The sequence below is a fragment of the Chenopodium quinoa genome, unplaced genomic scaffold (assembly GCF_001683475.1).
Source record: "Chenopodium quinoa cultivar QQ74 unplaced genomic scaffold, ASM168347v1, whole genome shotgun sequence".
NCBI lineage: Eukaryota > Viridiplantae > Streptophyta > Magnoliopsida > Caryophyllales > Amaranthaceae > Chenopodium > Chenopodium quinoa.
The window spans coordinates 3,665,288-3,689,906 of NW_018742461.1; the positions used below are offsets into that span (position 1 = coordinate 3,665,288).

Below are 24,619 nucleotides of genomic sequence, written 5' to 3' on the forward strand. Positions count from 1 at the left end.
TGGACCCTGACTACCTTTCTTTTTTGCTATTGGGCCTACTGAAGCAAAATGATCCATTAAAGGACCTACTCATATTTAAAATTTTGTTTTCTTCCATAATTAACAATTTAACATTTTGTTATATATATAGTGCTCCAACGGTCCACCTTATAGTAAAAATAATGCATAACCACATATTTTTCCACTTTATCTATTCTATTCAAAACAAATAATATATGGTGTACTATAAATTTGTACAAAATAAGTTCAGTCGTCTTACAATTATTTATTGGCTCAAAATAATATACGTACTTTTTGGAACACCAATAATGGAAGAAGAAAAACAAACAATTCATGTATTAATGGTAGCATTTTCATCCCAAGGTCACATTAACCCTATGCTTAGACTAGGTAAACAGTTACAAAATAAAGGCCTTCATGTTACTCTTGCCGTCACTGAAATTTTCCTCCATCGAATTGCGACGAACCACCATTCGACAACTGCCACCACCACCGCCGCCGCCGCCGACAATCAGATCCCCTCTATATCGGGGATCGATATCGCGTCCTTCTCTGATGGGCTAAGCCTAGAGTATGACCGTAAGAGCAACCTAGATACGTACATGAAGACACTAGCCGAATTTGGGCCGGTAAATTTGACTAGCCTTGTTACGTCTCTAGGCTGTGACATTACTAGGCCGAAGAAATTTTCATGTATTATAAATAACCCTTTTGTGCCATGGGTTGCTGACGTGGCGTCGCGACTAGGAATACCGTGTGGTATGCTATGGATTCAACCATGCACACTCTTTGCAATCTACCATGGGTTTTACAACAGTCCTGAAGATTTCCCTACGAAAGAAAACCCCGAAAAGAGCGTGAAATTACCGGGTTTACCCTTGCTACAAACTTCTGATCTTCCTTCTTTTGTGCTCCCTTTTAATGTTTTTGGGAGCCTAGCAAATGTATTTTTTGAATCCATTAAAAACATCCATAAGTTGAGGTGGGTTATGGCTAATTCTTTCTATGAGCTAGAGAAAGAAGTGATTGATTCTATGTCAAAATTCGTTGTGATCAAGGGAGTCGGTCCATTAGTCCCTGCGACACTCTTAGGCCAAGATGATCATGAAGGACGCGATTTTGTAGGGATTGATATGTGGAAAGCCGATGATAGATGCATAGAGTGGCTTAACCAAAAGGATCCTAACTCGGTAATTTACGTGTCATTTGGGAGCTTGGTAGTCCTTTCGAAAACACAGATGGAGAGTATTGCAACCGCGCTAAGGGAGAGCAAGAGGCCATTTCTTTGGGTGGTGAAGCCGTCCGAATTTCAGGTGACCGAGGGTGCCGGTGAACTTCCTAAGGGATTTTTGGATGAAACTAAGGAGCAAGGGCTAGTGGTACCATGGTGTGCACAAATTATGGTTTTGTCACATAAATCTATTGCTTGTTTTGTAACACATTGTGGTTGGAATTCTATGTTAGAAACTATTAGTGCTGGTGTTCCTGTTATTGCTTATCCAATGTGGACTGACCAGCCAACTAATGCTAAGCTTATGGCTGACGTTTTTGGAGTTGGGCTAAGGTTAAGGCCCAATAATGATGGGTTTTTTGAAAGTGAGACAATTAAGGAGTACATTGAAGAGATCATGGATGGACCAAGGTCGGTTGAGTTTCGGGCCAAGGCAACGGAATGGAAGTCCATGGCTAGGGATGCGGTGGCCTGTGGCGGATCATCGGATCGGAATATTCAAGAGTTCATTGATGACATTGTTAAACTATCATCATCTCATACTATAAAATGCAATGTGGATTCTTCTACAAAGTGTCAAAGTTCTTGATAAAGGTGACGTTTGTAATGTCTTTATGTTGTATGGACTATTGTCCTCAAAAAAAAAAAAAAAAATGTTGTATGGACTATACTGTAATCCTGTGGGCCTATTGGGCAATACAGTTAATCTTTGGGCTTATTGGGCTATGTATGTTAACAACTACAATCTTGCGAATCTCATTTTGTATTGTTGTGAATATAGAATATACTAGAAGACCTTTTTGTATGGGGCCCAGTGTTTTTGTAAATGCGTAATGCATATCATGTTTGAATTTGGTGCAGCATAAATATTAACATGGGACTAAGGGAGCATCTACATGTGAGCCATTTGGTCGGTCGTTGGTAAGATATAATTTTATTGATCCAACTGCTTGTTCGCACGTTTTATGTCGACTGTTCTTTTCAAATAAGTTCTCCATGATTCTAAATTATCATGTAGAATCTTACTACTACATCCGTTACATATTAGTTGCAACTTTGAAATATTTTACGTGTCACAAATAATACCTCAAAGTTGCAACTAATATGTAATAAAGGTAGTATTATTTATCGAAATTAATGAAATACAAGGCTTGATCACATCGGTTGGAGGTGGGAGCTTAGCCATAAGTCCATAACATCATCATATCATACTCCTCACATTTTACTTAAAACTTTTGATATTCCAATAATAAAGTATTTCTATATTGATATGAGTTTTGGGTTAGGCCTTCTATCCCTTAATGAATTAACCTAGCTCAACACAAGAATTCATGCACATTGAGGATGGGAAAGACCGGGAGAGTAAGGAAATAACAAAATGAGGTTTTTGTTTTATTATTATTATTATTTTTTTATTTAAAGTGTTACACTTTTATTTTTATTTTTTTAAACTATTCTATTTTATACTTTATTTTCTACGTGAAAGTATTCATGATAGAAACTTATTGAGATAGAAATGTAATCTACACCTTCGAGTTGGACAATAAAAAATACATTTCTATCTCAATAAAACTCATTTCATAATTGGCAAGAAATCAATAATAATCATCATTGATAAAAAAAAATCACACTTTTATTCATATTATTTTCTCTATTTATTTCCTGGACAATGGGAATCGGAAAAGAGCCTTACCAAGTATAGAAGTCAATGAAAATGTTAGTTAACCATCTGAAGGTTATTCAGAAATGAGGATAGTATATAATACTCCATATAACACTTGACACGTATAGTTTCGATTATTAAATAACTTTATAAATATTAGAGATTAAAAGAAAATGTTAGTTTTTTTCATTCAGAAATGGGGATAGCAATATACTCCGTAGCATAATACTCTAATACTCCATAAAACCCAAATAGTTTCAGCTATTAAGTATTGGTATAAATATAGATATAGATCAGCAAGAAGATGCATAAAGTGTATCTTCGATGAACTGTTCATGTTCCTCTTCTAGGCCGCCCCCAACCCAAAATCTCACAAAAAATTACAAAAACAAGTCATACTTTAAATAATTAGCGATCCTAATACAATTTTCTTCAAAAAAAAAAAAAAAATTGTGATCCTAATACAAAACACGAACAGTATTCTATAGGTTTTGTAATTTTGTAAGGTGGGAAAAGAAAACAGAAAGAGGTTAGTGAGTGGATGCATCCATTACTGTACAATAGTAAATCATGTGTTTGATGTGTACACCCAATGTTACTTATTCCTACCTCATTACATAATATATGACATTATATTAGCAAATTATCTATCATAGTCAATTCGTTATAAATTAAAGTAGCAGCCACAATCATGCATTTTTGGTTGTTATACAAAACACATATTCATGTGCTACAAGATTGAATTAAAATATTATTAGTTGTACAGTGTTTTTAGATTCTTTTTACTTTGTACAGAAAGCTGTATTTTGTTTGCATAGGAAAGCTTAGTTTGCCATTATTTAAGGACGAAACTATGATCTTATTGATCTTTTATTCTCTCAATCATGGATCTCTTCTATGCTCTTCTAGACGTTTTACAAATGTGAAGTGATCTAGAAGTAGGGAGGATATAAACCATGTGAACTTAGTAAAATAATTGGTCTCGTTATACAGTAAAAGTTATGGTAGAGATGGAGATGAAAACTTAATCAACTGATGATTAAGTGAGGTTTTATGTCAAAACTAATCATTAACAACGAAAAGTAATGTAAGTGGGGTTATACTATTATTCATTTGCTAATATAATGTGATTGCTCCCTTCATCCTAGAAGCATTGACAACGTGACACCTTTGACTTTTTTCCTCTATTCATCTACTAATTTTGACCTTAAATTTACAGTAATATAATAAATACAAATTTTATCATCAAATATGTTGTTAGATAAATATTAATACAAATAAAAAGTTTCATGATATCAACTTTTTTATATATTTTTTCATACTTATTATATTTAATTATATATTTAAAGTCAAACAAGTGAATTAACATGTGTGTCAAGTTTGATTATGTCAATTATTCTAAGACGTAGATAGGAAATAATATTTTTCTCATGTTTTCAACCCGTTAGACAATTGACACAATTGCACGTCAATATATGCAATTATGCATGGCTTACTTTAAAAATGAAAACGTTCTCAATTTTATTTTCCCTCGCTCCCTTTATTCAAACTTCTCCAATTAATAATTGTTCCAGTTTAATTTATTCTAAACATCTTAGTAATAAGCTAGAGGTGCACAATTTATACAAGTATTACAACACAATCATCCTTCAGTTTTGATTTGAACGCAACTTGTCACATGTTTGATTAATATTCAGTTACAAAACGTTTTACTGTTTTGCTAACGAATACACTAATTGCAGTCAACGTTGCTAATCTTTCTCCCGTTTTCATGCTTAAGCTGTTACGTATCTTTACCTATAAAAGGACGGTTCCAGCTTTGTTTTTAAATACACGAAAAAAAATACAGAAAACCACTTTGCAAAATATATTTTCTCTTCCTCTCAAAACAGTCGAGCAGTTTCTTTCTCATTTTCTGGTGTTCCGTTGTCCGGTGGTTCGGTGCAAAACCGCCGGTATTTTATACTTGTGAAAGACTGTTTTATCCTGGGGGCATCCGGTTTGGTACGAGCTGCTTGCACAAGTTTGAGGCAGTGCCGCGAATGTTCTAAAGAGAGCGACATAGTTCGCGACTCAGTCTTATTCTCGGTAACATTGTTCTTACTATTTTATTTGTGCAATTCCGTTTATAACACTAGTGATCCAAACCCTCCATACGATTTCATCCACTAAATAAGCGAGAAGAAATTAGAGTGAATTGTGACCCAAATAGTATATCCTTGATATAACGTTTATACCTCCCACACAATATCATTTCGTTTAGACTATAAGACTTCTTCTTTTTTTTTAAGACAAAGAAGACTTCGATTCCACGTACTATAGCTTAATAGAATTAATGCCACAAAGCTTATTCATTGCCTTCAACTATTAAATGTTTAAAAAATTTATAAATTAATTAAAGAGCGCTATTTGATGCCTTCTTAAAATTAAACACCCTATATTTCGCTGGCAGAATACCAAATTGGATTTAATAAATTAGGTACCCACAGCATTTAGTGTACCAATATAATTTCTAATCTCTAATTAATAATGAAATATAAAGTTCAGTTCTCATTTAAACTACTTAAAACAAATAACTATAATTTTCAAATAGATTTGTCCTTAAATCACACTACAAACCAAATTTAGAAAAATTTCTAGGATTATATCATTTATATGTGTCTTAATAAGGAATGTTAAAAAATTGATCCATTATATTTTTATTTTATATACTAGTTTTGTGCCCGGACGATGTCCAGATCGATGATAAAATTTTAGGATAAACTTCTTAATTGAATGTGAAATATGGTCATATAATCCCTTTTGATAATGCATGATATTTAGACTTACAATATCATATAATAGTGTAATTTTTGTAATTTAGACTTACAAGATCATAAAATAGTGTAATTTTTGTAGTTTTATTTGTAAGTAGATTATGTTGATGCCCGGATTGTTGATAAAATTTTAGGATAAACTTTTGGGCTTGAATGTTCAATAATATGATCATGTAATCTCTTTTGATAATACAAAATATTTAGACATACGTATCATATCGCTTATTTATAGAATAATGTACTTTTTGTAGCTTTGTTTGTAAATAAATTTCTATGTTGTTATGGACTTAAAATTATTGTTATTGAATTTAAATTATTTTTACTAAACTAAAAGTATTTTTATCAAACCAAAATTATTTTTACTGATTAAAACTTATTTTACTGATTCTCTAATATTTTTTTAAATAAATTAAATAACAATGCATTTTGTATGCGGCTAACCACACCATCTGGCTGAACAAAATAACCTCTATAAAATTGACCAAGTAACCCCGGCCTTGTAATACTAACTGAGTAGCCTTTAACACTTACTAAGTAACCCCTATCTATAACATGATTGAGTAACCATTATAATACTGACAAGTAACCCCTATAGTACTAACGAAGTAACTCTGATATATTATAATAGTTGGTGACACAGTTTGGCCAGCTACGTAAAAAGTTTATGATTAAATATACTATAAATGGATCTTATTTTAAAGAACTTTTTAAAACGAATTTGAAGATGGAAATAGAATTGAGTTATAAGATATTTATTAAAAGTTATGATTAATTTTGTATATATGAAATATTAGAATTTCATCGATAATAAAACTCTATGTAACAATTTCATCTTAAAAAATCTATCCAAAAATCATTTACTTAGCATCATATGTGTCACAATAATACTTATTTATCTCCTACGTGGTGCGATACTTGGCAAAAAATTGGAATGCCAAGTGTCGCTGTATCGTGGCCTGGCGGTGAGATCGGCTTTATTTATTAGTGACTAGTTTTGTGCTCGGGCGATGCCCAAATGGTTGATAAAATTTTAAGATAACTTTTTTACTTGAATGTTAAATACGGTCAAATAATTCGTTCTGATAATATTGGATATTTAGACACACTACTACAAAAATAGGCAAAGGAACCTCTAATAAAAGACCTGTTGGTTGATACAACAGGTCTCTTTAATATAAGAGACCTAACATTACTGATAACAGGTATCTAATGTGTCAAAGGGCCAATTGCTTTAGATAGAAGAGAGATAAGAGACCCGTTGCTAATCATAACAGGTCTCTTATGTATGTAATGGCCCACCCCTCTTAAACCTTTTCACCTCCTCTTTCTCTCTTCTCTTCTCACCTTTAATTAAACAACTCTATTTCCCCTTTCTTCGTTATCCCCTCTTTCTCTCTCTTCCTCTTACCCTTCCCCTTTCTCTGTGCAATTAAGCACCACGAAAGTCTGCTGCAACCATAGGCGGAGTAGAAAAGCCCCACCATTTCCAACCTATAATCGTCGCTCATCAGATCAGGAATTCGGTTGCACTTCAAAAGGTCTCTTTCTCTATCTTCTAGAACTCCGTCGTCGTCACCACCTTTTAGGAATTCAGTCCTATACGCGATTTGAATTCGTCGCCAACAAATCGCGCTGGCCACCACAACGATGCTCTATTCGGTTGATTTTTGTTTTCTACGAAACCCTGATTTCATAATCTCTCCATTTCATCAGTTATAAGTTATAAGTGATCCTAATTTCTGCAATTAATTCAGAATTTCAGAGGTAATACTAGTACGAAATCATCTACAATTGAATGTTGGTACTTTTATCTTATCTTTTTTTTATTGATTCTTTTTGTTCATGGTGTAGATTTTTGCATCAAAATTACTCCTTTTTTTTTAGTAAATTGGTGATGGAGATTATAAATATTTTCCCCTATTTTTGTGAATTCACTAAAACCAAAAGTCCTCCTTGGTATTTGATATTTTGACTCCAACCACCTGCCTTCGTGACCAGACCTCCGGCGAGGCAGCGACTAGCGACGACAAATGACCAGACGGCCGGCAGACCCCACCTTCGGTTGTGGATTGTTCCTTCACTTTCCCAAAATCTCCAATCTAATTTCAAAGTAAGTTATAACCCTAAATTCCTAATTTGATTAAAATCAAATTTTTGTATTTTTTGCTGTTTAATTGTTTATGTTATTGTCTATTTAGTTGTCTAATTGTCTTGTTCCATTAATCTATTATTGATTTGCTGAATGTTGATTTTTGAATGAGTACTTGAGTTGTTATGTGATTTTTTTTTTGAAATTTTAAGTTTCCTGATAAATTTATTGGTTTTGAATGTTATTTTGTATTCTTCTTCTTTTTTCTCGATCCTAACTTGTTTATTGGCTTTTAATTGACTAACTTTTTGCATAATTTATATTATTGAACAGGTGATTGACGCTACAAGTTATTCTATTAATGTATTAATAGTATATGCTTGTAAAATCTTTAAATCAATTAGTTATTAATTATTTTAACAAGTTTCTGTACTTGTAATGTTAATGTAGTAATCTAATACTTGTAAATTTCAATAATAAGTTTATGTAAGTTTCTTTAATGGATTCCTTCTGTAATTTAAATTTTTTGCCAATAGAGTAGAGTAATGAAATTCAAATTTCAAAATTTAATACCGTGATAAATTTGTCATGGGAATTTTTATTTTTTTTTTAAAAAAAATATATATGGAAGAGACCCATTGTGTAACATAATGGATCTCTTTGATACCTTCCAAATAGACCTGTTATGTTACATAGCTGGTCTGTTTCCCTTCTTAAATTAGTAATATAACTACGCCCAAAGAGACCTGTTGTCTCACTTATTAGGTCTCTTATTAATCACAAAGAGACCTGTTCAGTATGAGACCTATGAGCTAGAGACCTCCTCTTAACAGGTCTCTTAGGCCTATTTTAACAGGTCTCTTCGGCCTTTTTTGTAGTAGTGACATACGATATCATATGGCTTATATTTATATAATAACGTACTTTTTGTAATTTTTTGTAAATAGATATCTATGTTATTATTGACTTGAAATTATTTTTATTGAACTTAAATTATTTTCATTGAACTAAAAGTATTTTTTACCAAACTAAAATTATTTTTACTGATTCTCTAATATTTTTTAAATAAATTAAATAACAACGCATTTTGTATGTGGCTAGCCACACCATCTGGACGGACAAAGTAACCCCTATAAAACAGACCGAGTGACCCCTGTAATACTAATTGAGTAACCATATAACTAACCCCCATAGCACTAACGAAGTAACTCTTGTAATAGTTGGTGACACGATTTGGCCAGCTACATATAAAAGTTTGTGATTAAATATATTATAAATGAATCTTATTTTAAGGAACTTTTTAAGACGAATTTGATGATGGAAATACAATTGAGTTATAGGATATTTATTAAAAGTTAGGTTATGATTAATCTTGTATATATGAAATATTAGAATTCTTTTGATACAAAACTCTAATACAACAATTTTATCTTAAAAGATCTATCCAAAAATCGCTTGCTTAGTATCATATGTGCCACAATAATACCTATTTATCTCTGCTCCTACGTGACTCGACACTTGGCAAAAAATTGGAATGTCAAGTGTCGCTGTCTTGTGACCTGGCTGCAAGACCGACTTTATTTATTAGTGATATATGATATATAATCAATAACTTAATACTAAAATAGACACCGGGAGTGACACGTGTCACATCCTGGCTCCCCTTCCCTTTTTAACCTCCCATTTTTTTTTTGATTCTATAATAATATCATTCCATATCTTTTATATTATTTTTATGACAAATATATTCCTTTTTACGTGGTGTTAATAATTTTTCTATACACATTTACTTAAAATAATTATTCCAACTACTTTTTAATTATCTTTTAAATGGAGTATTATTAATTTTTGCCAAAAAAGTAATAATACATTGCTTCATATAATAAATGTTAAAGAAATTACTTTAAAACATCACTTAATTTTTATTTTTCAAATAGCTGTAACTAATATTTTATTTTAGTTTCAATATAACTATATATTCAAATTAATTACAATTTTGTTTCTTAATTTTACCACTATGTATATATTATCACAAATTAAGGATTTATAGAGTATAATATAACTATAAAATAAATGTTGTGTTTGACGATTATATCATATGTCTAATTCTAGGAAAAGGTAAAATATCAATCAATTTTTTTTGTAAATTACGTAATTTAAAAAATCAATATCTTAGTAAAAGCAAAAAAAAATATTATCTTTTGCCGAGACACTTGATTGAGATGATAAATTTATTACATTCGACATTCATAAATAATCTGCATACTGAAAGACACACTAGACGTAGCGACAATTGACATCTCTGTTTGTATATATATATATATTATCTACAATTAAACTTTTAGGACAAAAATGATTAAACTTCGGAGTACAATTATTGGATAGCTTAAAACACATTTTTTATAGCAACAAAGAATGACGATATCGTATATGTAGAGCATCAATCCATAAATAGAAAATGTAATAATATAGATTAGTGTTGCCCAATTATTGATTGTTCTTGCCTTTAATGATCAGAGTAGTATTTATTTCCATTGAAATAATTTTTTAGATATAAAAGGTGATATATTATTTGTAATTAATATGTGTGTGTGTGTGCGCGCACTTTTGCTAATAGTTTTAGTGGAGATTTTAGTCTGTTTAATTAATTTTTGATGTTTATTAAAAATACATTTAAAATAAGTATTTACTAATATGGCCACTAAACCTGATCAAACCAAGTCCCCGCTAAAACAATTCTTGGGTTTAGGCAGCCAAAAAAAATCCATTTTTGTTTAATTTTTTGCTTTGCCTATTAATATAGATTATGACATTATTATTTCTATATTATTTGTAATTAATATATATGTGTGTGTGTGCGCGCGCCGGCTTGCATGCGTGCGTACGTGTTATGCACTTTTGCCAGCTAATAGTGTTAGTGGATATTTTAGTATGTTGTTTGATTAATTTTTGATGTTTATTAAAAAGATATTTTTAAATAAGTATTTACTCATATGGTCACTAGACCTGATCAAACCAAACTCGCCTAAAAAAATTCTCGGGTTTGAGCAGCCCAAAAAATCCATTTTTGTTTAATTTTTTGCTTTGCCTATTAATATAGATTATTACATTATAATTTCTATATATTTGATGTTAATCAAATTTTATTTGTTGAATATAATTAATTTTCTTAAAAAAATTAGGATTATCGTATATGACACAGGCCTTAACCTAAGTGATACATATAGTACATTGCTATAATTCCTTGGATCCATTTAGCTTTTGAAAGTTGCGCAAGCTAGATAATGAAAATTAGTCATATTTGGCTCTTCGAGGAATAACCGAATATTTGTTCATAGCCAATCAAATAAAATAATTACTAGAATTTGATAATGTTTTTTACAGCAAATGCATAGTAGTCAAACACAACATACAACCTTTGTTTGATGCACGATGTTATCTTGCACTAGTAATAAAATATAACCTACAATTATATGCTAATCTTAGATTGCGGATCCATCGATTAAATTATACGCCGGTCTCCCAATTACTACTATGTAGTAGCCATGTAGGCATTTGTAATTGTAATTAGTGAGTGTAATGATGTTCCGTGGACCCCGGTGATTAATTAAGACATACTTAGCATATAGGTTGAAATGATTAAGGCCTCGTTATGTTTGATTAATATATCTTGACTTACTATAGAGGTGGTTTTTTTTTTTTTTTTTTTTTTTTTTTTTTTTTTTTTTTTTTGAATGGGACTTAATTTAGAGGTGAAAGTTTAATATACACGTATTTAGATAATTTCAGATGAAATAAGTGAATAAATAATTTGCACATAATTAGTTTCTTTATTAGACAATTTCAAACACAGATAAGTTTATTTGTGGAAAAATAAGTTTAAACAAATAGAGCAAAAAAAAAGTGAAAATTTATAACTAACAAGTGTATTTCGTGTTTTAATTACTGTAATTACTCCGTAGTTATCACCCTCTTATACTAAGAGTGATCGAATTAAGCCACTACTATTAATTAATCGCGCAAATGCGCAATGCATGTGGTTATTTAAAACTAAAGCAAAGCCTAATGATGTTTGCAATGTTGTGGACGTATTGGCTCTTAAATAATTATTGCTTTAATTTGTCGAGATGTTTATAACAATATATAAATCTTTCATATTAGCTGTGACTAAAGATAACAATGCATCAATTAATTCATTAGTGTAAATAGTGTTATTGTACAGTATCCATTAATTATCCCTACATTTCATTAGGTTTTTCCTACTATTCGTTTTCAATTGCTTCATGAAGTGTATCTTATTTTCTATATATATATATATATATATATATATATATTTCCTTATTTGATAATGGAATGCACAAGTCAAAACTAAAATGGCCAATTCAAAAAAATCTTTAACCTTATGAAATTTGTTATACATAAAAAAAAAAGAAAAAAAAATGTAAAAGTCAAAACATTGCAAATATATAAACGAAGGAATTATTTGCATGTTACGTATGCAATCTAAATCATGAAAAATCACAATCGATCGGGATTTGGGAGTTATAAGTCAATGTGAGGTCCTAACTTGGGCCTTCGCTAATTCGGCGGCTTAAACTCAGTAGTGGAGATGGTGGTTTATGCGCAGCTCTAATGGAGGAGGAAAGCCTGAGTAGATGGAGGAGCAAACTAGTTATAATGGTGATTTCGCGAATTTCGATGACGGAGGTAGACAACGAAGATGAAGGAGTACAACAAAAAAATCGTTTCAAAAAAAAAAAAAAGTACATCAGAAAAAATATAAAATATTAAAGTTATTGATGTTATTTACCATTGTGCCATCTTTGAGAAACAATTTTGTGCCATTTTTATTTCATATAGTGAAGTCACATTTGTTTTTAATTTTTTTCATACTTCTTAAAACTTGTGCCATTTGCTCATATTGTAGTAAATTGGGATAGGATAAGCAATATTATTTCAAAAGCCCAAAACTACAACAATAACTCAACTGCAATACCCCTTCATCTCCTTAAAGATTATCTCATTGCATTTTTAACAAACTTTAAATTTTAAACAAGAATTTTCACTATATTTACATGAAATCACGTAATCTGTTTCAATGTCTACTATTAGAACATAAAAATTTACTTATAAAGAATATCAATATGAAATATGAAGTATAAAAAGTCAAATACGACAATAATCTTTAAACGTCGGAGTCAGACAGACAGTACACCTTACACTATACAGTTATACACCTTAATTAGAATCTTCCAAGTACTTGTTGATCAAGTTGTTGTAGCCTGTGGCTGGCTGGTTTCCAGGTTAGGCACTTTCTTTTAAAGTCAATGGAAAAATGGGAAACAAAAATGCAATTATTATTTTAATACTCCAAGAAAAAATTAACACGCAAAAAGAAAAAAAAAAAAAAAGAGAAATAATCACCACTACTTAGCTAGTACCAACCTTGGTCTCTGACGGCCCCTATATATTTACTTGCTGATTTTCAATTTGCAACCATACAATACTACCCCCAACACTATTTTTTTTTTTTTTTTTGTTGTCCCTAACATTTTAAAATGGGGTCCGAAACACAAATTATTCACAATCACGAGCTCGATCATCTTGTACATGTGTTCATGATCTCGTTCCCCGGCCAAGGCCACATTAATCCACTCCTTAGACTAGGTAAGCGAATTGCCTCTAAAGGCTTTTTGGTTACTTTTACCACTACTGAGAACCTCGGCCAAGGTATCCGAGGTTCTAATGATGCTGTATCGGATCAACCCGTCCCTATTGGAGACGGGTTCATCCGATTTGAGTTTTTTGATGATGAATGGCCTGATGCCGACCCAAGGAAGTTTGATATGGATCAATATCTTCCACAACTCGATGTCGTGGGTCGTCGTTGGGTACCCGAGAGGCTAGCTGCTCTGGCCCAAGAGGGCCGGCCCGTTTATTGCTTGATTAATAACCCATTTATTCCTTGGGTTTCTGATGTTGCTGAGGAGTTGGGTTTGCCTAGTGCTATGCTGTGGCCTCAATCATGCGCTTGTTTCCTCGCGTACTATTATTTCCACCACAACATGATCCCTTTTCCTACCGAAAACGCCCTCGAAATCGATGTCGAAGTTCCAACTCTACCCCTATTAAAATGGGACGAGATCCCCACTTTCCTTCACCCAACCACGCCGTATGCTTTCCTCAAAAGGGCAATATTGGCACAATACAAAAACCTATCTAAACCTTTTTGTATCCTTATGGATACATTCTACGAGCTAGAGAGGTCAACGGTGGATCACACCGTCGAACTCCTAGCTCCAACCCCGATCAGGACTATCGGGCCACTTTTCAAAAAGCCCATTCCTGGTGGGGCGCGGGTTCGGGCAGACCCGATCAGACCCAACCAGGACTGTTTAAAGTGGCTCGATGGAAAGCCCGACGGGTCAGTAGTGTACATATCCTTTGGCACGATAGTGTTCCCGCCACAAAAGCAGATAGATGAGATTGCGGCCGGTATCGAAGCGGCCGGAATCACGTTCTTGTGGGTGATGAAGCCACCCGCCAAGGAATCCAAGATGAGCCCGCACACTCTACCCGACGGGTTTTTGGATAGAATTGGCGATAATGGCAAGGTATGATTTTTTCTTTTTTTATGCAATTAATTGTTTCTCAATTTCGGGTACTAAACTAATTAAAAAAAACAGTTAAAGATGAATAGTACCATGGGATTCTTTTCACCGACAAAACATTGAGATACGTGAATTTGTGAACTTTCCTCCTCTTTGTCAAAGTTAATTACTTTTCATGTAACGTGACTTGATTTAAAACAAAAGAATTCCAAAAATTAATGAATATCTTGATGTCTTTTTGCAAATAGTAGTAACTAGTTGGTATTTTTAAATTCAGTCATAATTTTTACTTCTTTGTTTTATTTAACAAATCTTAATTTTAAAATGATCATTTTTTTTTATAATATGATTAGGTAAGTACTTATTTAAGTAGTTTTATAATGGTACTTGGTCTAAGAAATTCTTGACCAAATTATTGAATCTTGGGATCCCTCCCTTTTTCGTTTGTTTGGTGTTGGTTAAGTGAAACATAATGTAAATGAGACAATAACATTGATCTATTCCGTAAATCCGTAATTGCGTAGCTTGGTTATAGTACTTTCTCCATTTTTTATTAGCTGTTTCGATAGTTTTAAGAAACAATCTTGTTAATTCTTGAAAACTATCAAAATATTAACAAATTTACTAATCCACATATAATTAAATATAGATTATATTGAAAATAGCGAAGAAGTGACAAAATTTAACGGAAGGAGTACTCCAAACATTCATGGAGATCACCTTTATAGTCTCGTGTTCTAGACAAATACAATACACTAATCTAGTACAAAAGCAGAAAATATAGCGCTTACAAGTCGGGTGTTACATGAGTGCATTTGCCGTCACCTTGGTCCACATTACATAGTATTAAATCCTTTGTATATAAACAACATAGAAAGAAAAAAAAAAAAAAAACAATTTGCTTTCTCTTTCACTTAAAATGGTAGGTTAGGGTGTGCTTCATTGACGTGATCAAACTCACGTATTTGAACTTATTAGACCAAATAAGAACTTAGGAAGTACTGGGATTAATGTAACCCGCATATATATCTAGGTTTGGTTAGTTTAATATAGAATCATTGGAAAATTTACTTGTGAATTCTTATTGTTTTGCGTGGTGATTATCCAAACCCAAAAAAAACAAAATTTTTGTAACATCCCTTTTATTCTGCCAAAAGTAAAGTAAACTTACGTAGTCTTCTTTCAAAAAAAAGAAAAAAAAAAAAAAAGACCTGTGTTTCGGCGATAAATTCTAGTCCACGATACCTACTACTATATTAATTTGAATTGTTGGAATTATTTTTTTTATTTGTAATGTTTGTTTTTGATTATTCAAAGAAAAAAAGTCTTTTGTTATGGTATGTATTTCATTATGAGATTAGATTGTTTACCAGCTTACAAGAATTGATATAGTTACATTGTTTAGGACCAGTACATATGAAGATGACATTATGGGTGACGTTAATAATTGTGGTCATGTGGTGTAGTAATTTCCTGATACACAATTTAGTGAATCTAATAAATTCTTCTACACAAAATTGCAGGTGGTCCAATTTGCTCCACAAGAGCAAGTCCTAGCACACCCGGCCGTGTCATGTTTTGTGACACATTGTGGATGGAACTCGACTATGGAGTCAATCTCCTATGGAGTACCCATGGTAGCGTTCCCTTCATGGGGCGACCAAGTGACCGACGCAAAATTCATTTGCGACGTCTTCAAGACAGGAATACAACTTACTAGGGGTGAGCACGAGAAAAGGCTCATCACTAAGGATGAAGTCGAAAAGTGTTTGAGGGACGCCACCTCAGGACCTAAGGCAACTGAAATGAAGAAAAACGCCCTCAAGTGGAAGGATTTGGCAGATGAGGCAATAGCCGATGGTGGATCATCGGATAAGAATTTTGATCTTTTTATCGATCAAGTACGAAAGAGGGGTGAAATCGTTCTTGCTAATGCTAAGAAGGTTGCTAATGGTTTGCCTACTAAAGAAAATGGACATTGATTAATCTCCAAATGCATTGAAGATTATGTGCTTGGATATAGAAGAAACAATTACTACAATGAGCCCAATTTGGCTGATTTTATGTGTAGGGCCAATTTATTTACACTTTTTATTATTTTATTTTTCTTCTAATTTTCTATACCTTTGCACGTTTTTTTGGACCATATTGGAGTTACTTTATACTTTAGCCCGGCTCTTATAGTGCGTGCCTAACTGCCTATGGCAACGCTTGGATATAGGAAGGTTCCTTCACTTTAAAGTTAAATCATTTCATCAACTATGTGAGGCGTGAGCAATAACTGGAGGAATTTCTGGTTTTTTTTTTTCTCCCTTTTTTTCCTGTTGTATCTTTAATATTTACTATTGTGTAAAGTTATCTAATATCATTATTTAATTTATTCATATTGTTGTTAATTTCTTCAAGTTGTTTTGTTTGTTTGGATTAATACTAGTACAAGGTTAATTTCTATGTATTCTTCTGGTTAAACTATCCCTTCATTTTAATTTGGAACTTTTGCACTACTCACGTGTCTTACATATGGTACATAGGCGAATGTTCATTATAGGCTTATATATAAGTATATAACAAATGCATATTCATTAAAGTCATAGTTATCTTTGCAAATAACACAGGCGAATGTTGTACATTGATAAATATATAAATATATAACAAATGCATATTCATTAAAGTCAATTATCTTTGCAAATAACACAGGCGAATGTTCTACATTGATAAATATATAAATGATAGTTAATCACTCTATAATAAGATTAATGATAAGTTCCCTCTATTGACATATTGTTTTGTGATAAAATGTTCTTAGACTGCAAATTAATAGATGCAGCCGTGTGCATGTAGCTCTACATGCAACCATGGCATTTTTTTGTTTGGTATTTCTACTAGCTTTCCTTAATAGTCACTGGACTCGTATAATTAATAAACAAACAAAAATCCTAAAAAACTAATGTCGCCACTTTTATTTAGAACAATGTGAAAAGTACACTGAAATAAATGGTATACTTGGTGATTCTAGAAAGAAAACTACTATCAATCGTTATCGTTTGATAACAATAAACGATAACGATTGACACAAAGTAGTGACTAATTATTGAAGATCAAATTCCAGCAGCCTAGAAATAGTCAATCAAGCACCACCCACCAGATGATGACACCCTTGTATGTAATTGAACTGTAAACCATATACGAACAAAATAATCGATTAGCAATCACGCCTTTAATCAGTAACAACTCTATATTCAAATACACAAGTAGTTGATTACTTGCACTCGTACATCACATTGCATGAAAAGTCATACTTAATTATGTAGTGCCAAGTCACACGTAGTATTAATCAACACTGTTTAACTAATTGCATTTAGGAATTGTGCGCTACAATTAAGTTTTAATGTTGAAGTGGGACCTTAATTATATCGGATTACAAAATATATAATAGAATTAGATGATATATACTACGTGCTCACTTGTTTTTTGAGTTGTTTCTTTGCACGTTAGTAGATTTATTATTAAAAGTTTTACATTACATGGCTTCATGTATTAGAGCAAATATGTGACATTCTCACATAGTATATATTGTATTATGACTTTTTACCCGTATTATATCCACAAAGGAGGCTAAATAAAGTTGTTGAAAAACTTTATGACTTTCAGTCGTAAAGCATGGGATCAATTCTCATTAAATTAAGCTCGTTATAGGAGAGTTATTTCTAAAAATCTCACCCAGCTTATAATTTACAACCTTGCTAAGAGGTAAGTAAAATCTATCTACACTAGTGATATTTTGGCGATGAGATCAGATCTCTTATTCTTCGTTCCCTCGCTTTTAAAAGACCTCGTTTGGTTTGATTAACTCATGAGAAGTTTTAACTTAATTAATTAGTACAACAATTTTTCTTATCTACGTACAAAAGATAGAAAATATCGATAATGGGCAAGGATTTTGTAAGATTTCTCTTTAATACGGTCACGTACAATAAATCAAAGTATGAATTGTTGACCGGTTATTATGAATACCCTTTGCTAATTAATTCGGGCACTAATTTTCTTATTAGGGACCTTCGAAGTTCTTCTATGAAAGTAAAAGTATTATTGAATTCTAAGTAGTATGTAAGCTGTTCTCTTAACAGACGGTGTACTATGATCAATTTTTTCATAACACATTAGTTGTAAACTACAAGTCTACATTACAAATTAAAGTAATCTAGAAAGTCGCTAGCGCATTGTCTTATTGCAATTCATGCTTTAATTTAAGTAAATATTTTTATATTTCTATGATGGAAAATGTTATAAATAGCCTTTAGAGCTACATATAACCATTAAATATCATAATCCATTAATATCATGATCCGTTAAAAACTTAAAATTTATTTTATTTACGTTTTGGGTAATGAAAGTTGTAAGAGATACGGAAACACAAGTGATATGGATGGGTTGGAAATCTTGGAAATCTTGGAATTGCATGTGAGGATATGGAAGGCGTACATAAGCCCCAGCAAGCAGTGCTGTCGCATTCACTTCTTTATTCTCCAGAAGATGCGGTAGATTAGTTACGGAATCTCTCTATACTAATCTCTCTAAATTAATATCGCAAGTGCAATGTTGCATTACTCTCTCCTAGTAAGACTTGACTTACTTAATAAGATTTTTTTTCTTAGATTATAGAGGTAATGGTTCGAATCTCATCAAATGAAGGTGCTTGAGGGGTGGAGATCCCCTTGTTTTTATTATACTTCTTAGATGATTACGATGCATGATTTAATTTAAAGTTCGGGTAAAAATGATCAAGTAAAAAAAAAAAAAAAAAAAGAACTAGAACTGCTTAATTTTAATATTGCTTTCTATGTACATACTGTAGTAGACTAGTTTAGTACTCGTAGGGAACGATGTTTGATACTCCGTATTAATTTAATATTCCGTAACTTTATACTTTTTAAATCTCATGCATTAGCACAAACACAAGCTAGTGTTTCTAATGTATATTCTTGTTGCGTAATTAAATGCTAGATTATGGGATTTCATTATAACAAAATAAGTAGAGCTTACTCATCCTAGGAAAGAGCAAAAACATGCTCTTTGGTCTTTGAGTAGAAGTGTTAGAATTGGTAAATAAGCTGTCCTTTTGATTTGGACACGTTAACAACTCACAAGGAAGTCCATATAATTAGTTCATACGTGTATTCTATGTATTTTAATTCATATTCCGTAATTAAATTATAAACACCAATAGAAATTATATAATTAAAGACCAATTCCCAATTGATTTGGACCGTTTACCAGGAATATAAATTAAGCTTGAGAGCTGGGGCTGGCAATTAGCAGAATGTTAGTGCTACTTAATTATTTTAAAATTATTGCTCTTTTAAAGTCAAGGATGCATACTCTTCCAACTTGCTCCTGTTATTTATATTTTCTTAATTGCCTATGGTATATTATATAATGTTGAGAGTTTGTATCGCTTTGATAATGATTTTTCGATTGATTTTGATTGAACTTGAATTGGCACTAAGTCAAACTAGTTAGCTACTTCAGGAAGGATCATAACCCTGTTTTGTACGTAATTCATCCGTTTCTTTATATTTACACCGTTTTCTTTTTGGAATCTCTCACATGCCATGTTGTATTTGCTTCATTTTATTATTTTAGGTAAAAATTTCTTTCTATTTTTTTTTTTTTTTTTGAGTCTCATACTTGTTTAATGATTTATCTCTTGATAATTTTTTTTTATACAGTAAAATGGAGCAAGTTAGAAGGGAATGAGGAATTACACTTTTCAAACATTTTTGGTTTATGATTGTCCATGACGGCCTACTTATTACCCATTAATCCAATATTCCACATGTCAAATCAACCTTCATAAAACGATACCTAAACCTATCCAAGGATTTGGGATGAGATGGTTGTGAATTGCACTGCATCATCGACTAATTTAATTTTGACATTGACATGCACTTCACTTGAATTGGTTACTAATCAAGTAATCAAAAGATACTAATTTAATTTGTATTTTTAATTTTGACATTGACATGCACTTCACTTGGTTACTAATCAAGTAACCAAAAGATACTAATCTATATTATTGGTGAGTGGTTATATACATATTGATTGTTTCCATCAGTTATGGTAGAGCTAACATAAATTGGCCAAATATAATAAAATGTCACAAACGGAATACGAAATAAGTTACATCTAACTAAATAAGTTGAATTAGTTATATTTCGAGTTTTCAAACACATATGACTCTTTTCAACTTGTTTCAATCACCTAGCTAAATAAATAGAAAGTTTCTATCACTATGACATGGGTAAGTTATACTAATTCGTTATATATTACTCTCTCTGTCTCCATTATTTTGCCCCATTTGACTTTACAAGGTTTTCGAGACGCATCTTAAAACGTATATATCTCTATTTCTATAAACGTAAAAATTTTAAAAACTTGATATTAATCAAATACTCCATCCGTTTTGCATTTGTCGCAACTCTTTCCATTTTCGATCGTTTCATATTAGTTACAACACTACTATATTTGAAAAGGACCCACCATTATTTAATAATTTCTCTCTCCCACTAAACCCACTTTCACAAATATTTTATAATTTTTTTTTCCTACCAACCCCACCCACATTATTTTTTACGACTATTTCATGAAATGCCACTGATTAATTGCGAAATTCACCAAATGTCATCCGACTTTTCAAAATTCACCAAATGCCACCGAGTTTTAACAAAATTCACCGAGTGCCATTAATGACTGACAACCGTTAGTTGACCGTAAGTGGACCCCACCACTTGCCACGTGTCACTTTCTAATTGGTCCGTTTTTAAAAAAAAATTAATTAAACAAAAATTATAAAAAAAAAGTTAAAAAATTAAAAATAGTAAAATACTTTAAAAAATTAATAAATAAAAAAAAAACAAAAAAAAAAAAAAATTCTGCTGCCACCGGCCAGCCCATGAAGCTGCCGCCGCACCCCTTTGCCGCCGGGGCTAGCACCGGCAGGCGCGCCGGCGACCCCTCCCTAGCCTTATCCCGTCGCAACCCCCTCCCCTAACCCATCACAGCCCCTTCCATTCCCCTTTCGCGTCGCAGCCCCCTCCCCTTCCCCTCCCCTTTCCCGTCACAGCCCCCCTCCCCTTTGAATTCGCATCCCCCCATCGCAGCCCCTTCCCCTCCCCTTTCCCGTCACAGCGCCCCTCCCCTTCCCCTCCCCCTGTCGCAGCCCCCTCCCCTTCCTCTTCCCCTCCCCCTGTCGCAGCCCCCTCCCCTTCCTCTTCCCCTCCCCTTTCCCGTCGCGACCCACCGGTGAATCCCCAGCCCCCACTGTATTTCGACCCAAAAATCCCTAGCCCCATTGAATTCCGACCCCAAATCCTTACCCACCCCTGAGTTCTGACCCCCCTCACTGAGCCGGCACGCCTGCTGGTGCAAGCCTTGGCGGAAGGGGTGGTGGTGGCTGGCCACTTCTTAATTTCTTTTTTTTTTCTTTTTTTTTTTTTGTAAATTTTTTTTTACTATTTGTAAAAGTGTTTAATTTTTGTTTTTGTTATTTTTTTTAAATTTTTTTTGGTTTTTTTAATTTTTTTTTTAAAAAACGGACCAATCAGAAGGTGACACGTAGCAAGTGGTGGGGTCAACTAACGGTCAACTAACAGAAAGTGACGGTCAACTAACGGAAATGGCATTTGGTGATATTATACTAAAACTCAGTGGCATTTGGTGAATTTTGAAAAGTCGGATGAAAATGGTGAATTTCGAAATTACTCAGTGGCATTTCGTGAAATAGCCGTATTTTTTATTTTTATTTTTATCTCTTATGAATAATACTTTATATTATAAGCCTATAAGTCTAGTCTATAATTTTCTTAAACTATGAGCCAAACTTACTATTGCAGTTAATGCGAAACGGAGGGAGTATACAATTAAGAGAATCCAACAAGATCCCACATGACTATATCATCTCTTATAAATTAATAGAAATTTATGGTTAGAGTTATTAAAAGTTGACCCAAATATTGGCTATGGGGCAAAAAAATAGGGACAAAGGGAGTACGTGGTAAGTTAAATTATAATTAATATATATAATAGCTTAGTAAATTTGTACATAAGAAGGAACTAGTAATCTATTGTTGAACTTTTCTTGGTAATTTCCATTAATTATACCTTGTAATTTATTGGATAAAACATAATACTTGACCAAGTCAACGTGGCTTAACTTTTGAATTCAACATATCGAGTTAATGTCAAGTCAAGCATTTAACATACTGAATTGAAGTATTTACTTACAAGGTCTCATCGTAAGAAAATTCTCGGCCTATTAAATGGAATGATACGGAGAAGCAAAATTTGTTTCCTCACACCCAGAGGCCTAGGTTGAGGGTATTACAATGTCTTGTCTATTTATGTTCTAGGATGTTAGCAAAGGAAGATAATGATCTACAACTTTGTCCTACAAAAACGTGTCCTCTCCACTCATAGAACTTGACAAACCCTTAAATTAAACCACAAGTTATTCCTTAAGAATGTAAACTACCATATACTTCGTGTAATTCATACTCATCTAATATATTGAATATTGACAAACATGCAATATAAATACAAAATTGTTGTGTAAATATTCGACAAGGACTACATTTGTCTGTTTTTTTAGTTATGCCCCAAAAAATTATCCACTTTTTCCATAGATTGCTTTGATTTTTGTACGTATCCTTAAACAACTAGATTCAGAATATTGATGTCTCTCTAATCGTTTATCTGTAGTACAAGATATACTCCACAGTATTCTTGAAGATTAGGAGATGGTTCACAGGAAAAACAAAACGAAAATATATACGTACTTTGTAATAGATTGCTTTATGCAAATTATTTAAAGTGTTTCATTTTCAGCATCTCTTCGCCACTATATTATAAATAGGACGGACATACTAACAATTTATATTGGCCATTCGAGAATTGTACTATATATGATGAAAGAGTACAAGTAAGAGAAATCTTTATACTTGAAGACACGGAAGAGTCCGTGAAATATCCACATCAAATTTGAAAAATCAATGGCAACATAGTGAAAGCAATAGCTGTCTAAACAAGTTCGGTAAACTTTCCATTCTCACCACAATTTAATTATTAATCTCCATCATTGTTATACTAGTGTACAAAACTGAGTTTAGGTCATTTCTTTTTAGTGGCAAATTAAAGTAACAAATTGATTAAATGAAGGCAAGTTCTTTGTATAACGGGTGACGTAGTAAATAAGAATCTTTGGAATATTACAATTTAAAGAACAAATGAACAATTCATATTTGTCTATGAGGGTAAAGGAGTTACAATTGTCTGAATAATGTTGATGTTTTGGAAAGATGTTTATACACTTTTCTATTTTTATTGCCCATTATCTATTTCCCTTGATTTTGATTGACAAATAATCTCAATTATTGGACAAGTTGAGCAATTATCGTTGTTGTGTAAAAAATTAAAAATAAATAAGTTATTGACGAATTGGTCAAAAATAAATTGCTCAAAAAATTTTCATGAAAAACTTGTTCCACTACTTAAAAACGTCTAATATGTAATATCACATTCAAAATATCTTGAACGGGGATTGAATAGGATCACGATGAGAGAAAGTGTTGTTGAAAGAGTGCCAACCTTAAACAAATTACCAATGTCATTGAATATATATATTTTTTATTGTTTAGAGAGTCAAAAGATAAGTGATGAAAATCGATCCAAGATCTCATGGGACCGGAATGAAAACTCTTATCACGTGAGTTATCCATCACTCTCAAATCTTAATGCCATTGAATATATGATGACATAAAGCTATGGTTTGTTGAGTGGTAGCATTTGGGACTATTGTTTTGAATAAAAATTAAAAATCAGATCTCTATTCCAAAGGTTATGTACTTTGATAATTGTTTGTTGAATTTTAAAATATTATAGTCCTTACAGGCAATTCAGCAAATAAGCATCAACAGAATAAGTTAAACCAATGCTTGAATTCAACAAATCATATCGATTTCAGAAGTGAGTATAGCTAGAAGTAGAACTAAACAACTCTTATTATGAATGATTTAAACCGCACTCTAAACAATCCTACTTTTATTATTTTATTCTTTTATCAATGACAATATCGATACTAATCACCAACTTCTTATCAACTACTCCGTACTCTATACTCCATTTTTTATACTACCTCCGTGCTCATTTAATTGA

At 32.3% G+C, this 24,619-nt stretch overlaps 2 protein-coding genes and 1 long non-coding RNA gene across 3 annotated transcripts; all 3 read left to right on the forward strand.

Annotated features, from left to right (window-relative positions):
- The first annotated feature begins 223 nt into the window (after positions 1–223).
- Positions 224–2,036, forward strand: LOC110718809 (UDP-glycosyltransferase 84B2-like). Its single transcript, XM_021897722.1, has one exon. It carries the CDS (start codon positions 309–311, stop codon positions 1,818–1,820), a length of 1,512 nt encoding a protein of 503 aa, XP_021753414.1. The 5' UTR covers positions 224–308; the 3' UTR covers positions 1,821–2,036.
- Positions 2,037–7,000: 4,964 nt separating this feature from the next.
- On the forward strand, positions 7,001–8,336 carry LOC110718444. The gene is made up of 3 exons (XR_002510912.1): positions 7,001–7,474; positions 7,709–7,820; positions 8,133–8,336. It is a non-coding gene; the product is annotated as an uncharacterized LOC110718444 (long non-coding RNA).
- Positions 8,337–13,137: 4,801 nt separating this feature from the next.
- Positions 13,138–16,813, forward strand: LOC110718810 (gallate 1-beta-glucosyltransferase-like). Its single transcript, XM_021897723.1, has 2 exons — positions 13,138–14,413; positions 15,934–16,813. Exons 1-2 carry the CDS (start codon positions 13,358–13,360, stop codon positions 16,390–16,392), a joined length of 1,515 nt encoding a protein of 504 aa, XP_021753415.1. The 5' UTR covers positions 13,138–13,357; the 3' UTR covers positions 16,393–16,813.
- The last annotated feature ends 7,806 nt before the right edge of the window (positions 16,814–24,619 follow it).

Excerpts from the sequence above, each read along its gene's own strand:
- LOC110718810 (XM_021897723.1), top strand. The coding sequence starts at position 13,358 with ATGGGGTCCGAAACACAAATTATTCACAATCACGAGCTCGATCATCTT. Across the intron at positions 14,414-15,933 it reads GAATTGGCGATAATGGCAAG|GTGGTCCAATTTGCTCCACA; the intron begins GTATGATTTTTT and ends ACAAAATTGCAG.
- LOC110718809 (XM_021897722.1), top strand. The coding sequence starts at position 309 with ATGGAAGAAGAAAAACAAACAATTCATGTATTAATGGTAGCATTTTCA.